The 14432-nt window shown below is 41.0% G+C and overlaps 1 protein-coding gene across 1 annotated transcript in view; it reads right to left on the reverse strand.

Moving 5' to 3' along the window:
- GNS (glucosamine (N-acetyl)-6-sulfatase) overlaps positions 1-14432 on the reverse strand; it is a 53373-nt gene that overhangs the window by 26820 nt on the left and 12121 nt on the right. Inside the window, exons 3-9 of the mRNA XM_068561737.1 lie at positions 11872-12078; positions 9530-9595; positions 8987-9085; positions 7300-7467; positions 5578-5660; positions 4234-4352; positions 2414-2517 (exon numbers count right to left, since the gene is read on the reverse strand). Of these exons, the coding sequence (XP_068417838.1) occupies positions 2414-2517; positions 4234-4352; positions 5578-5660; positions 7300-7467; positions 8987-9085; positions 9530-9595; positions 11872-12078 (846 nt within the window). The remainder of the gene's footprint in view (positions 1-2413; positions 2518-4233; positions 4353-5577; positions 5661-7299; positions 7468-8986; positions 9086-9529; positions 9596-11871; positions 12079-14432) is intronic.

Consider the following 14432-nt stretch of genomic DNA (forward strand, 5'->3'; position numbering starts at 1 on the left):
AGTTCAGGACAACTGCCACTTTCTGTCCCTTGAACAGGCCAAGCTCATTCTCCTATCTGTGCCTTCACACGCACCGTTCTGCCGCTCAGGATACCCTCCCACAGATCTCTGCATGACTCAATCCTTCTTGCTTGACACCCGGGTCTCTGCCCAAATGCCTCAGAGACTTTCACTGACAACTGAAGCTCAGGTATCTGGCTCCCCCTGACACAGGGAGTTAAGAACTGATCTTCTCTGACTGCTCTTGCTGTGGCTCCAAGGATCCTGGTATACTGCACTGGCACAGGAAGATACTTAAGGAATACTGTTTCTGAGCTGTAGTGTAATGGTTGAGTGCACAGACTCTGGTTAAGTGTATAGCAGCCAGACTGCCCGAGTTCAAGCGCAGGGCTCTGATATTCTTTGGCTACAATCATCTTGGGTAAATCGCTGAACCTGTATACCTCAGTTTCCTCATCTGTAAAATGGGGATAACAGTATTCATATCTCATAAGGCTGTGAAGGTTAACTGAGTTGATACAGGTAATACATTTGGAACAGCACCTGTCACATCCTAAGCATTCAATAAAGGTTATTATTGTTGAAATGGCTTCCTAGGACCTGGTTTCACTTAGATGGCTTAGAGAAAGTGAAGTTTCTGATTGTAACATTTAGTGCCATTGTTAACTTGAAGGAAAAAGGAACAGTCTGTTCCATGGGCAGCTGGCTGACACGTCACTCCGTTCTCATCAGCCTCCTTCCCCGCACCGGTTAGACATGGCCCTGCTCCTTGGAAATGCACACAGGTGCAGACGTGCTCTCCTCAACCAGCTCCCAACACCAAGATCAAGAAAGCACTTTTAAGACTGAATGGTCTTCCAAACTTGCCTACCTCCGCTGACAGGAGAGGCCTGTTTAGAGGGTAATGAATTTGTAGTGGAAGGTGACTGCCTTTAGGAATGTGGGTCTTAAAAGAAAAAGAAAATTCAAAAGGCACTTATGAAGGCCATTTTAAGTTTCTGAGAGAATTTTAACAGAATTCCATCAAGAGCACTGTGAAAGGAAATAAGTGAAGGGCAGACGTTTAAACAAAGTAAACATTAAACCCCCAAATTAAACTCAATCACCAGTATACCCAGAAATTGACCTATTTTCCAGTTTTAGCTTAAATAATCCATTTGCTCATTTTCTTTTGTCTCACAGAGCTGGGACTGAAATTGTGGTATGAGGGAAGAGAAAACAACTGGTAGAGCCTATCAATTCTTATCTCCTGACATTGGACCAGTGTTTTGGATCAAGGTGCCCATGAACTCTAGGAACAAAGTACCTCAGTATTAGGAACCCAGTTTGAAACCAAGTGGAAATGGTAACAAAAGAATGTGGTACTTTATGACAGTACTAGGAGAGAGAATCAGTAAAGTAGAAAGGCATTAGTGAGGAAGAGCCCCACAGGGAGGGGGACTAAATTCTCAGACAACACCCTTTCTGTAGCCTTATACACAGAGGGAGGTCAGACCAGCAGCAGCCGTCACCTGGGAACACCTGGGAGCAGGCTGGAATGCAGTATCAGACTCTGCATTTCAACAAGGCCCCCAGGGGACGTGCACACACAACAAAGCCTGAAGAGCTTTGCTCTCCCGGGCTATGGGCCCCAAACTGGGCTGCCTCTCAGAATCATTGTGAACTTAAGGAAAAAAGCAGAGGCAGGGATTCTATTCCAGTCCAAGTGAGTCAATCTGAACCTTTCTAGATGTTGAGCCTTTCAGTTTCAGAAGGTAGTTTTGATGAGCACCCTGGTGGAGAGTCACGGCTCGAGGACCAAGTAAAAATCTAGTCTCAAAACACAAGCAAAAGCTATTCATGCTGCTATGATACGTACACATCTAATAGTGGGTGGCCAGCAGTTTACTGGTATTATGCTAAGTGAAATATGTCAGACGGAGAAAGACAAATACTGTATGATATCACTTATATGTGGAATTTAACAAATACAACAAACTACTGAACATAACAAAATATAGAGAACAGATACAGAGAACTAGTGGTTACCAGTGGGGAGATGGGATGGGAGAGGAACAATACAGGAGTAGGGGATTAAGAGCATTAGGGATAAAATAAGCTACAAGGATATGTTGTACAACACCAGGAATACAGCCAATATTTTAAAATAACTAAATGGAGTATGACCTTTAAAAATTGTGAATCACTGTATTGTACCCCTGTAACTTATAGAATATTGTACATCAACTATACTTCAATTAAAAAAAAGAAAGAAAAAAGAATCACTGTTTGCAAGGCTTTTAATACACTTGCAAAAAAATCTTAAGCCAATCAGCCTTCATCCTCAAAGGAGGAGAAACTGAATCAGCCTCCTCTTAGGAGGAAAAGCTTTCTTTCCTCAGGCAAATGCTACATCACCTTGTCAGCAACCTACCTTGCTTGTCTGATTTGGTTTGATCCCAGGCCCTCGAACCAACAGTGGAACTTTGATATCAAACTCATACAGCTGTCTTTTGTCTATTGGCAAAGAAAACTGTCCTGAAAAAAAAAAATGCATAGGGTAAAGATGGAGCCAAGATAGAAATGTCACTCATGCATGCATTCATTCAATAAACAGTAAAAATCAAAAACAGCCTTGTTCTACTAATTATGGTGTTTTAATGGAAAGCTTAAATTTGCCCAGGTCTCTTATTACTACAAGGCAGGAAACAATGAGCTCATCTTTAAAAAAAATGCCTAGAGGGACACCCTGGTCTAAAATAGGCAAATTCAGCAAAAAGAATGACTAGAAAGTACTGAAGCAAAAATACGCTATTTAGGTATGACACTCGACCTGATCACAATTGAATGAAGTTACTCTAAAAGCTGCTAAATAAAGGGACAAAACTATTTATCCAGCCTTTCCTGAATAAACTATATTTCAAGATAACCAAACAGTTGATGAGGGGAATTTCCTGAGGAATTCCAGCCAGTAAATTCAGAAGGAAGGACAGAGTTATGAAGTCAAACTTTGCAATTTCTGAGGGAATAGATTTAAGCAACAATCATCAATGGAAGTTTTAGCCACAAAAGGTCATAGGATGGGCTCAGGTTGATACCACATGAGCCATCAATCAGTAACAGCATCCCTAAAGTGAGGCAAGCAGACACCCCAGCAGCATGATGTGAATGAAGCAATAAGAAGTACATAACAGCATCAACTAGAAAGCATTCTTGTTGAAAACGTGAACTTCTATTAAGACTCTAGATCTAACTACCAATCTATAGAAAATGTTGAGTATAGATAAACGAGTTAAGGCATCACATGAGCAATTAGCTACATCTGGAATGTGAGATATTCTAAAGGACAGAAGACCAGTTTTCCCAATAAATCGGTGGCAAAGGACAGCCTTAAGACACATAAGAACTAAAGGTAGCATGTGGACTTTGTGTAGGTTCTGAAAGGTAATGAACTAGTCAGATGCACAATCAAGTGTTGACATATAGAACCACAACATCTGGAGTTTCTCCAAAAACTTCTAGCTAAAAAAGAAATATGAAGAAGGTATGAGGAATTCAAAAGACTGGTCTCGTGCAGCTGAAAATCAAAGCTGGACAATGGGAGTTATTTTACTAGTCTCTACTGTGAGTGCTTAAAAATATTCATAACAACACATGAAATGCCTAATCAATCTGCTCCTGTGCAAACAAACCTCAGATTAATTCCCTTCAAGTTTAGGAAATTTAAAAGAGTGGAGAAAGAAAAAAAATACTGATTTTTAACTAGAGAAGGTCCAAGTAGAAAGGATGAAAGTCAAGGACACGGGGGTGACTCATACTGCAGTTGTGAAAAGACAAGAAATACAAAACAAAACTCACACACACCAAAACACCTCATTTCACAGGAAAGTTTTTCCCAGGACAACCCTCTCGTGGTCTTCCTGTGTCAAATGTCATACCCTTATTCCCTGAGATCCACTGTCCTTAAAATCTAGCTCAATTTCTCGCCTACTTTTCATAAAGCCTGCCTCTAACCCATCAAGCTCACTCTCTGCTCAGACTCCTAGAACACCACGTAATTCAGCCTGTGAAATAACAAATAATGAAACCTGGTCTCTCACCAAGGGAAATGAGTTGGCCCTCTAACCAGAGGGGCCCTGAGGGCAAGACCCTCCCTCTGGCCTGTCCACTGCTGCAAAAGGACAGGAGCTCCCTGAGTGCTACTGATTGAGTGAGAAAGGAAAGGCACCTCGCAAAGGTCATGGTGCCCCTTACCTGTGTGATAGCCATTGTCTGAGGTGTAAAAGATGTAGGTGTCATTGAGCTCCCCGCTGAACTCCAATCGCTTGACAAGCTTCTCCACAAGGTCATCAACTGACAGCAGAGTCTGCCACCTGGATGTGAACAGAGGGCAGCAATGGGACTTCAGAGACAATGGCTGAGGTACTGCCATCTTGCCAAAAAAGCAAAAGCAAAGTCCAAAAAACACCTCAAAACCAAATCAAAACAAAAACACTCCCAACCTCCTTCCCAAAAAGAAACCCCTCAGAGCCACTCTCCCCAAAAGCTCAAACCCCCTATTTCCTTTCCTTCCATTCATTGCAAAACACAGATTAGAAAATTCCAGCACACAATTAGTTGATTCCAAATTTAACCGATTCTACAGAAATAAATGAGGCTTTTTATAACCAGTAAGCTTTATTATTTATCGTGGCTGGTGATGAGAATAAAAGACTACTGGAAGGGAAAGTTGTCAACTCAGCACTGACTGATAGAGATGAATTCAGATAGACCTGGCTACAACAATGTTTAATGGTCAAACTAGGGGTCAGCGAACTATAGCCATGGGCCAAAGCTTGACCACTGTCTGTGTTTTTGTTTTTAACTGCGGTACAAAACACATAACATAAAATTTACTGTCTTAACCATTTTTAAGTGTACAGGTCAGTAGCGTTAAGTATATTCACATAGTGGAACAGATCTCCAGAACCTTTTCACCTTGCAAACCTGAAACTCTGCGCCCATGAAACAACAACTCGCTGTTTGCTTTACGTATAAAGTTTTACTGTAGCACAGCCATGCTCATTCATTCTTGTCTTGTCCAGGGCTGCTTTGCGCTCCAACAGCAGAGCTGAGCAACAGTGACACAGACCATACGGCTGAAAAGCCTGTAATATTTCTTATCTGGCCCCTCACAGAAAGTTTGCCAACCCCTGGTCTAAAACTAAATGCACCTTAAGAGAAAGTAAGAATTTCCTGAAAGCTGAAAACTGCAAAGGCAAATATTCTGCCCTAGCCTAAGCCTTTGGGTCTCAGGCAAATATTGGGGCTAATCTCTCAGAAAGCGACCTTTTCTTTAGATATAGAAAATGGTTAAAAAAACCAAATGGCTCCAATTTGCAATGTTTTAACAAGTCATAAAAACGGACTGTTTAATTAGACCTGAGGTCCAAAGGCCACCTTGTAGCTAAATGTGAAGACCTCCCATCAGAGTCTCTCCCAACATCTTGCTACCCTCTGATTTCTTCTCAGAAATAACCATGTGGTGCAGTTCCCTGTTCATGGGCTGCTTCTGAGGGTCCTCAAAGACCACCTAGACTGGAAAGGAGCAGCTCTTACCTTTTCCTAAATGCATTATCTAAAAACTGTATTGAAGAATTAGTCATTGGCGTCTTGGCTTGCCTAATTAACCAGTGCTTGTTCTAAAATTTAAAAGAAAAACAAAAGTTAACACCAAGTCACCACAGTCAAACTACTAGAATAGATAATGAAAAGGATCATGTACTCGAGCAAAAAAGGAACTAACTGGAGCCTGTTTAAGCAACTTCAGATTTTCCCTCCACCACCCACCCCCCACTTCCCTCCCCTGTGTTCGTAAAAAAAAAACTTTCTGCAAATTATCACTCATTCTTTAGCTTCTTCTCATCACCTCCTTAATGGCAGAAGGCCTGGGCTCCTTTGTTAGCAGCTTTAATAAGAGATTTCATGAAAGATACTGGAAACTACTAACCAGAAGATTAAATTTATAACTTGGGTATACCACCCAAACTATAAAAGGATAAATATCCACTTTACCTTCCTCTAAGTTTTGCCTAATAAGTCATCATTCCATGGCCCTCTATTTTCCTACCTAAGATAGCGATCATCCTTGGACCTTAGGAAAAATCTCATCATAGCAATTTCCTAAAACTTCAAGTCCAAATCTAGAGGATTCTTCTCATGTAAATAAAAAAGTCACAGTTAAAAAAAAACCAAAACAAAACATTGCCAAACACCACTGATTCTCTCCTCCCTATTCATAAAACCCTAAGCTGCCATCTCGCAAACTGTGATCCTCAAAGCCTTTAGTTAGCATGCTTGACAAATGCTATAGAGCATCTCTTCCTGTTGCAAATTCATGTCAGAACACGAATAACTCTGAGAAATCCTGTAGCAGAGTGACTTATTTAACCTGAAGTTTCTAACCTTACTTAGTCATGGGAACTTCCATGAACTTCTTTTGGAACACAGAGAGAATGGCACCCAGGTTTCAAACTCGGTTCACTCATCTTTAATGTCATCCATGGCAAGCACATGCCTACAATGTGCCAGGCAACATGCCAGACGTTTCTGTGTATTTTAATCCATACAAGAGTTGCAGGAGAGGTCAGGATCCCCGACTTCAGAGAGAAAAATGCAAGTTAAGCATCTTGCTCATGGTCAGGTCACCTAGCCAGAAAGCGGTAATACTGACTCTAACTCCAAGACTCATTCTTTCTACCACCTCACAAGCAACTAAGATTTCTGGGTAACAGGCATGAGGCAGTAGAAGCTTTCTGCCTTTGAACTAGCAAACTGCCAATCTCCTGTGCCATGGGAAGGGTAAGTGGCATATGAAGTGAACAGTATTTAGGTCATGGCCTGCTCTGGCTCATTTCTCCATTCAAATTCCCTTCCCAATCACGTTGCACTGTGTCACCCCTCTTCTTCCTATGCCTCGGGCCTGGTAAGGGCCACCCACAGGAGACTGCTGCAGGCCCAGCTCAGCCCCAAGGGACATGTCTCAGCCACTGCCAGGCAGGAGGAGTGCCAGCACAGAGGTTATCAAGAGCCTGTAGTCAGGAAAGATGGCATTTCTTTACCATTCTCCGCCGACTCTCCAGCTGCTCACTGGGTGTGTGGCAGGAACCTTATCTGACTTCTGAAGCAAGTGTATACTACCTAGTATGTTAGCGACAGGTGCAATTCCCTTTAAGAGATTTAGAAGGAAGACCAACTATATGATTCAAAGGCTCCCTGACAAGTACATTACACAATTAATCACGTCGAGCATGGCTTAATGCAAGGGTTAGGGGAAGCTACCGTTCCGTGGATGTTGAAGTTCTTGTTTCTTGGTGCAAAGACGTTCTGGAAGGTGTTCTGGTACTGAGGTGCAGCTGTCCAAGGCGAATGAGGTGCCGGAGTGGAGATCATCATGAAGAACGGCTCAGAATTGGACTTGTAGTCCAAGAAGTCCAAGGAGACATTGGCCTGACATACACAAAGATCTGTCATTGCTTACCCTACCTCACAGCTGAGGACTTGATAGATACCTGTTCTCTGGTGAACAGTTGTACAGGGCCCTATTAGCTTTCCACCAATCTTAGCATACGGTCTATGTCACAGTCACTTGCAAGCGTGTTGCTGGAACAGATCGTTTGGCTTTCAGGCAAACACAATAAAAAATTGAAAAGCACACCATCGAAGAAAGCAATTAGGATTTTGATGATTTTACATGACCTAAAAATTGTTATGCCTCCCATAAGGAAAAAAATAGTAATTCAGCCATTTTAGTACTAACTTATATTAATGTAGCTTGGAGTATATACATTTATGCAGCTTAGAGTATATACGTTTGATGCTTTAAAGAACATAAAGAGAGCCAACCTAATTCACAACAGTGGGAAAAGTGAATTAAGTTACTGTAATTTTACAAAAATATGTAGATATCCTAAGTTATGCCAGCTGAAGTAGCTAAACTAAGCGAATAATATTAAGTCCAAATACACCACACCAGGGTTTTAATTTATATGGACTTAAATTTTTCGTTTGCTTCTCTGGAGATACTTTACGAAAATGAAAGCTTCCCACATACATGCTGTGTTTTTAATTTTCTAGTTGATTTACATCTTCATTTATTCCCAACATTAACTCAAAAGATACTATCAATTTCTTATCACCATCCCGTCCCCCTACTTTACTCCAGCCCTGTCAAGAAACCCTGTGGTTTCTCCAACCTGTCAGGCACACTCCTGGTTCAACACCCTCACGCTTTTTGTTCCCTTTCCCTGTGGCACTCTTTCCCCTGATCTGTATAGCTCACTCTCATCTCCTTTAGGATTCTGCTTAAATGTTATCTAAGTAACTCCCATACCCTGCCTTATTTCTCTAACTAATCGCCATCTAACAAGACGACACACATATGGGTAAATAAAATCCTCCACTAAAGGGTTACCGTCCACAGAATCAGGGACTTTGTTTCATTTACTGCTGAACACCTGCTATAATGGGTGCTGAAGTACTTGGTGAATGAATGCCCTATGGGAAGGCTGTCATTAGATACATCTTAGACAGGAAAGGACAGTCCCAAATTCCCCTCCCGATTTCAGTATTTTTTATATATAATATACAATGCCTGAAGAACTCCCCTATCCCTATCCCGCCACCCTCATGATGAAGCTGCCATCTTGTAGCTTGTGAGTAAAACTGGGGTCAAGAGTAGGAACCCCTACAAAGTAAAACCTCTTCAAAGTAATCTCCATAGTCTTAGAGATTAGCCTTTGGAAAAGGGATTTGCTGCTGGAATTTCAAGAACATTAGATCTGAGCCTGGCTTAATTACAAAGAAAAACACCCTCAGGAGTTTTTAATCAGTTGGAAATATTCTTTGGCGGTTAGACCAAGTTATTATTCATGTTACCCAACATTAACAAATACAAGTAAAGATTTTCTAGGCAGAGACTTTAATTAAACATGAGCTAAAGTGCAAGGACAGAGCTTCAGTAACTCACCAAAACATCTGTCAGGTAGTCCACACTGTAGTTTTCACCGTGCTTCCGTGCCTTCCCATTGATAGAGAGGGTATAATTATAGTATTTAGAATTCTTTTCCTATTAAAGAGAGGAAAGTAAGATTTTTTATGAGGTCAGCACACAAAATGAAAGTTGGAAACCATGCTGGGCTAAACTATACTCTGTTTAAATAGTGATAAGACCAAAAAAAAAAAAAAAAAAAGGTAATTGCTCAAGTCAATATTGAATTGGACTTTCTGACTAGGGTTTTATTAACTACTAGCATAGTTTCAATAGTATGTCCTAGTTTAAAAAGCCAGAAATGGATCCGGTAGGATAGCAAAATATGTTGCTAAACCTTGTGGAATGCAAGACAAGTATCCCACAGCAGAGTGACTCACAAATCAACAGACTTTCTTCTAAGGAGACAAAATGGCCAATCATAAAAGCAAACCAAATAATGTCAACATCAGAGCTACGGCAGAAAGTAAACAGCATCTGTAGGGTTGTGCAGAATTGTCACTGACTTCATTAATCACTCACCAGGGCGTACCAGTAACTCCAGCCTAGAGGAACGTGTGCTAGTCCACCCGCATCTGGGGCTCCGTACTGGAAATCAAAACAAGCAGCGCATTAGAAGTCCCTAGGACAGGACCAGACCAAAAGGAAACAGGAAACTTTCAGAATCTTTTTAGATCAGTGCCTGAAACATGGTAGGTGCTCAATTTCCTCAGACACATAACAGTCAAAAAGTAAAGAACATTAGGGCTTCCCTGGTGGCGCAGTGGTTAAGAATGTGCCTGCCAATGCAGGGGACACGGGTTCGAGCCCTGGTCTGGGAAGATCCCACATGCTGTGGAGCAACTAAGCCCATGCGCCACAACTACTGAGCCTGCACCCTAGAGCCCGCGAGCCTGCACCCTAGAGCCCGCGAGCCACAACTACTGAAGCCCACGTGCCACAACTACTGAAGCCCCCGCACCTAGAGCCCGTGCTCTGCAACAAGAGAAGCCACCGGGATGAGAAGCCCACGCACTGCAAGAAGAGTAGCCCCCGCCCGCCACAACTAGAGAAAGCCCGCGCGCAGCAACCAAGAACCAATGCAGCCAAAAATAAAATAAATTTAAAAAAAAAAAAAAAAAAGTAAAGAACACTATCATCCTAGGAACTTCTGAAGCAGGAATTGGCAAACTATGGCTGGAGGGCCAAATCTAGCCTGCCAACTGTTCTGTGTGGCCAGCAAGCTAAGAATTTTCTTCCAAACATTAAAAAATAAACACCAATCAAAATCAACTATACTTGAATAGAAAAAAAAAAACAATCAAAAGAGGAATATTTTTGTGACAAGTTGCATGAGATTGAAATTTCAGTCACGGTGAAGTTTTACTGGAACACAGGCACACTCATTGGTTTATGTAAGTCTGCTTTCCTGCTACAACAGCAGAACTGTATAGTCACTATAGAGACATATGGCCTGCAAAGCCTGAAATATTTACTTCTGGCCCTTTACAGGGAAAGGCCACAGAGCTTAGGCCACATGGCTCATTTGCTGAGCTACTGATGGCCTAGACTGAATGGTCCAGCCAACCTTGTGGCTAACAGCCCAAATCATCAGACTACAAGCTACCAGCCTATCATTTCAGCTGTCCTGCTGATGAAGTCTACTTTTGGACTCAATTTATCTGATGAGATGAATTAAGTGAAGAGACCACAGAATCATCCCATTTTATCTCGACAAGGTTTAATACTGCCCATTTAAGGCAGTGCCTCTAAGAACTAAATCTTTGTATTTTTTTTTTTTTTTTGGCTGTGTCTGCGACATGTGGGATCTTAGTTCCCCGAGCAGGGATCGAACCCATGCCCCCTGCATTGGAAGCACAGAATCTTAACCACTGGACTGCCGGGGAAGTCCCCTAAGTCTTTGTATTTTGAAGAATTTCTAATTTTGTATATGTTAGATGATCTTCAACATGCAAAGCAGTGTAAGGTCTCTTTATGACCTATAGCTTTAACCCATCACACTGCTCATGATTCTTTTCAAACTGACTCATTTTTCATCAAATCCACAAGGTTGCAAATCCCCCAACTGTTGCGGGGAGGGGGAGAATTAACAAAATTCAGATCAGATATTAAGATCTCTAGCAACCACAGATAAAGTACATAAGAAAACGTACATATTCTCTTTGTCCTGAATCCCCAGTTTTATTTTAAGAGATAACCCCAAACACTCTCAAACACATTATTTCTTTTAAGCCTGAACTTTGACTAAATGCTAAGGCCAATGTGGTGGACTCGAGGCCCTGAAACCTGGCCTTGGCAGGTCACAGTGAGGCCTCCCTCCATCCAGGCCCTCAAGGCCAGCACACTAACCACTCAGCCACATGCTTCAATGGCCTGAATGTCTCAGGCTCTGGGTGCTTTTCCTTCAACACTGATCTCTCCACAATCTGCTCCCAGTTTTCAGAAAATGGGTTAAGCATTAAGCTGTTATAATTCAGGAAAAGATGCCCAGAGGAAAAAATTCTTCACTCCAGTCCTGATAAAGGGGAAATGGAAACAAAGATACCATGACAGCCAAAGGACAAGCGGAATTCTTCAGGAAAAGGGGGAAGATGCATTAGACCACAGCAGTCCTAAGACAATTTTTAAACAAATGCTCCAGGGACTATTTAAAGAAAGAATAACCACAGTGCCCAAATCATATAAATACGTTCATGTAAGTTCTGGTTTAACAGGCAGATTAAGAGAAAACAACATATACCAAAAACCGTTTAACATGACTTGAACGGATGCTAATTAAAAAACAATTAACATGAATCACACTAATTCACATTCAAGCTGTTTTTAAAAAGAAAGAAAGGGAATAATTAGATCATTCAACATACCTCATTTAAGTATTTCCCTGCAAAAAAGGTTTGATAACCACACATTGATCTGAGAATTGCTGGGAAAGTATCTGGTTCTTGGATCTTCTGCCAAGACTTACTACTGCAGTTTCCCTCCAAAGTGTTGTTAACGACGTGATGGTTATGTGGGTACTTCCCTGTCAGGATACTGGCTCGGCTTGGACAGCAAAGAGCGCTTGGCACATACTACAAACGGAAGAGAAACAAAAAAGGCAAAGTTACACAAGACAGATGGATTTCTCATCATTTCTAAAGAGAAAGCAAGCTGCTCAATGCTCCAAAGTCAAATTTCTAGTTTCCCATGGAATAGAGGTTTTCTTTATACATGACACATTTCAGAGCTGCTTTAAGTCCCCTAGTGGAGACAGTAAAGCAGATAGAACCCAGAAAACAGATTTCTTTTTCAGCTGGTTTCTTTCTACAGGATAACCTAAAGTTGTTCTAATTTCATCTGCCAAAGAAATATTTACATGCAAGGAATACAGCATGGTGGGAGCTAGGTCTTGAACAAAGATAAAGAGTACTACTTGAATCTAATGTGGCAGAGTAGAGGTTCATTTTCAGGCTGATCTGTAGCTTTATACATTTCCTGCATCACTTTATACACTGGACACAAATTTTTTTCCTACTCTAATTATGCTTCTATTAGCTCCTGTGATCAACGGAATTACCCTGTTCAACCCAATATTTGTCTAGGTCTTAATACTCATCACCGATCCACTTTACAGAAGGGTAATAGTAGCTTATACTCGCACCAGCAGGGAGGGAATGCTCATTTGAGCACGCCCTTGTCAGAATTACATATTATCCCTTTGAAATACTTAGCATTTCTTTGGCCTTTCAAACTGGATTTGGCATTTTTAAATACCGGTGAGGATGAACATTCTCATGGATACTGACCAACTGTGTTCATGTGAATGGCTTGTTCATGTGCTTTGCACATTTTCCCCTCTTGTTACATAAAATTTGAGTTAAGGAAGGATTCAATCATGCTACAAATACTTCCCATTTTTTACTTTTGCTTTTTGATTTTGTTATATGTTTGACTTTTATAATTTTCACATTGGCAATTCTTTTAATTCTCTCCCTTTTATATTTCCTGACCTATTTTTTGGCCAATGCCACACTGCTCACTGGATCTTCATATGACATTTAGTATCCAGTAGGGAAATCTCTTCCTTTAAACATTTTACCTTGATTATTCTAACCTACTTATTATTCCAGATAACTTTGGAATCACTTAATTCAGCCTAAAAAAAACCTTGTTGGGATTTTCATTAGAATAAGCGTTTTATAATCTTGTGTCTTTCCACAGAAAATGATGTGCCTATCTATGTATAAAGTGCTGGGTTGGCCAAAAAGTTCGTTCGGGTTTTTCCGTAACATTTTTTTTTTTAAACTTTTAACATATTTTCCTTTTTTTTTTCTAATCAGTCATCAATTTTATACACATCAGTGTATACATGTCAATCCCAATGGCCCAATTCAGCACACCACCATCCCCACCCCACCGCGGTTTTTCCCCCTCAGTGTCCATACGTTTGTTCTCTACATCTGTGTCTCAACTTCTGCCCTGCAACCCGGTTCATCTGTACCATTTTTCTAGGTTCCACATACATGCGTTAATATATGATATTTGTTTTTCTCTTTCTGACTTAATGCACTCTGTGTGACAGTCTCTAGATCCATCCACGTTTCAACAAATGACTCAATTTCGTTCCTTTTTATGGCTGAGTAATATTCCATTGTATATATGTACCACAACCTCTTTATCCATTCGTCTGTCGATGGGCATTTAGGTTGCTTTCATGACCTGGCTATTGTAAATAGTGCTGCAATGAACATTGGGGTGCATGTGTCTTTTTGAATTACGGTTTTCTCCGGGTATATGCACAGTAGTGGGATTGCTGGATCATATGGTCATTCTATTTTTAGTTTTTTAAGGAACCTCCATAGTGTTCTCCATAGTGGCTGTATCAATTGACATTCCCACCAACAGTGCAAGAGGGTTCCCTTTTCTCCACACCCTCTCCAGCATTTGTTGTTTGTAGATTTTCTGATGATGCCCACTCTAACTGGTGTGAGGTGATACCTCATTGTAGTTTTGATTTGCATTTCTCTAATAATTAGTGATGAGCATCTTTTCATGTGCTTCTTGGCCATCTGTGTGTCTTCTTTGGAGAAATGTCTATTTAGGTCTTCTGCCCATTTTTGGACTGGGTTATTTGTTTCTTTAATATTGAGCTGAATGAGCTGTTTATATATTTTGGAGATTAATCCTTTGTCCGTTGATTCGTTTGCAAATATTTTCTCCCATTCTGAGGGTTGTCTTTTCGTCTTGTTTATGGTTTCCTTTGCTGTGCAAAAGCTTTGAAGTTTCATTACATAACATCTTCTGTAATGAACTTTTTGGCCAACCCAATACTTTATCACTCACAAAATTTTGTAACTACATTTACAGGTCTTAACCATTACTGGCCACCACCAGCTATTCCTAAGGTCTATATTTTCCTGCTGTATAAGTGGGATCTTCTCTCCCC

The sequence above is a fragment of the Eschrichtius robustus genome, chromosome 13, assembly GCF_028021215.1.
Source record: "Eschrichtius robustus isolate mEscRob2 chromosome 13, mEscRob2.pri, whole genome shotgun sequence".
Taxonomy (NCBI): Eukaryota; Metazoa; Chordata; class Mammalia; order Artiodactyla; family Eschrichtiidae; genus Eschrichtius; species Eschrichtius robustus.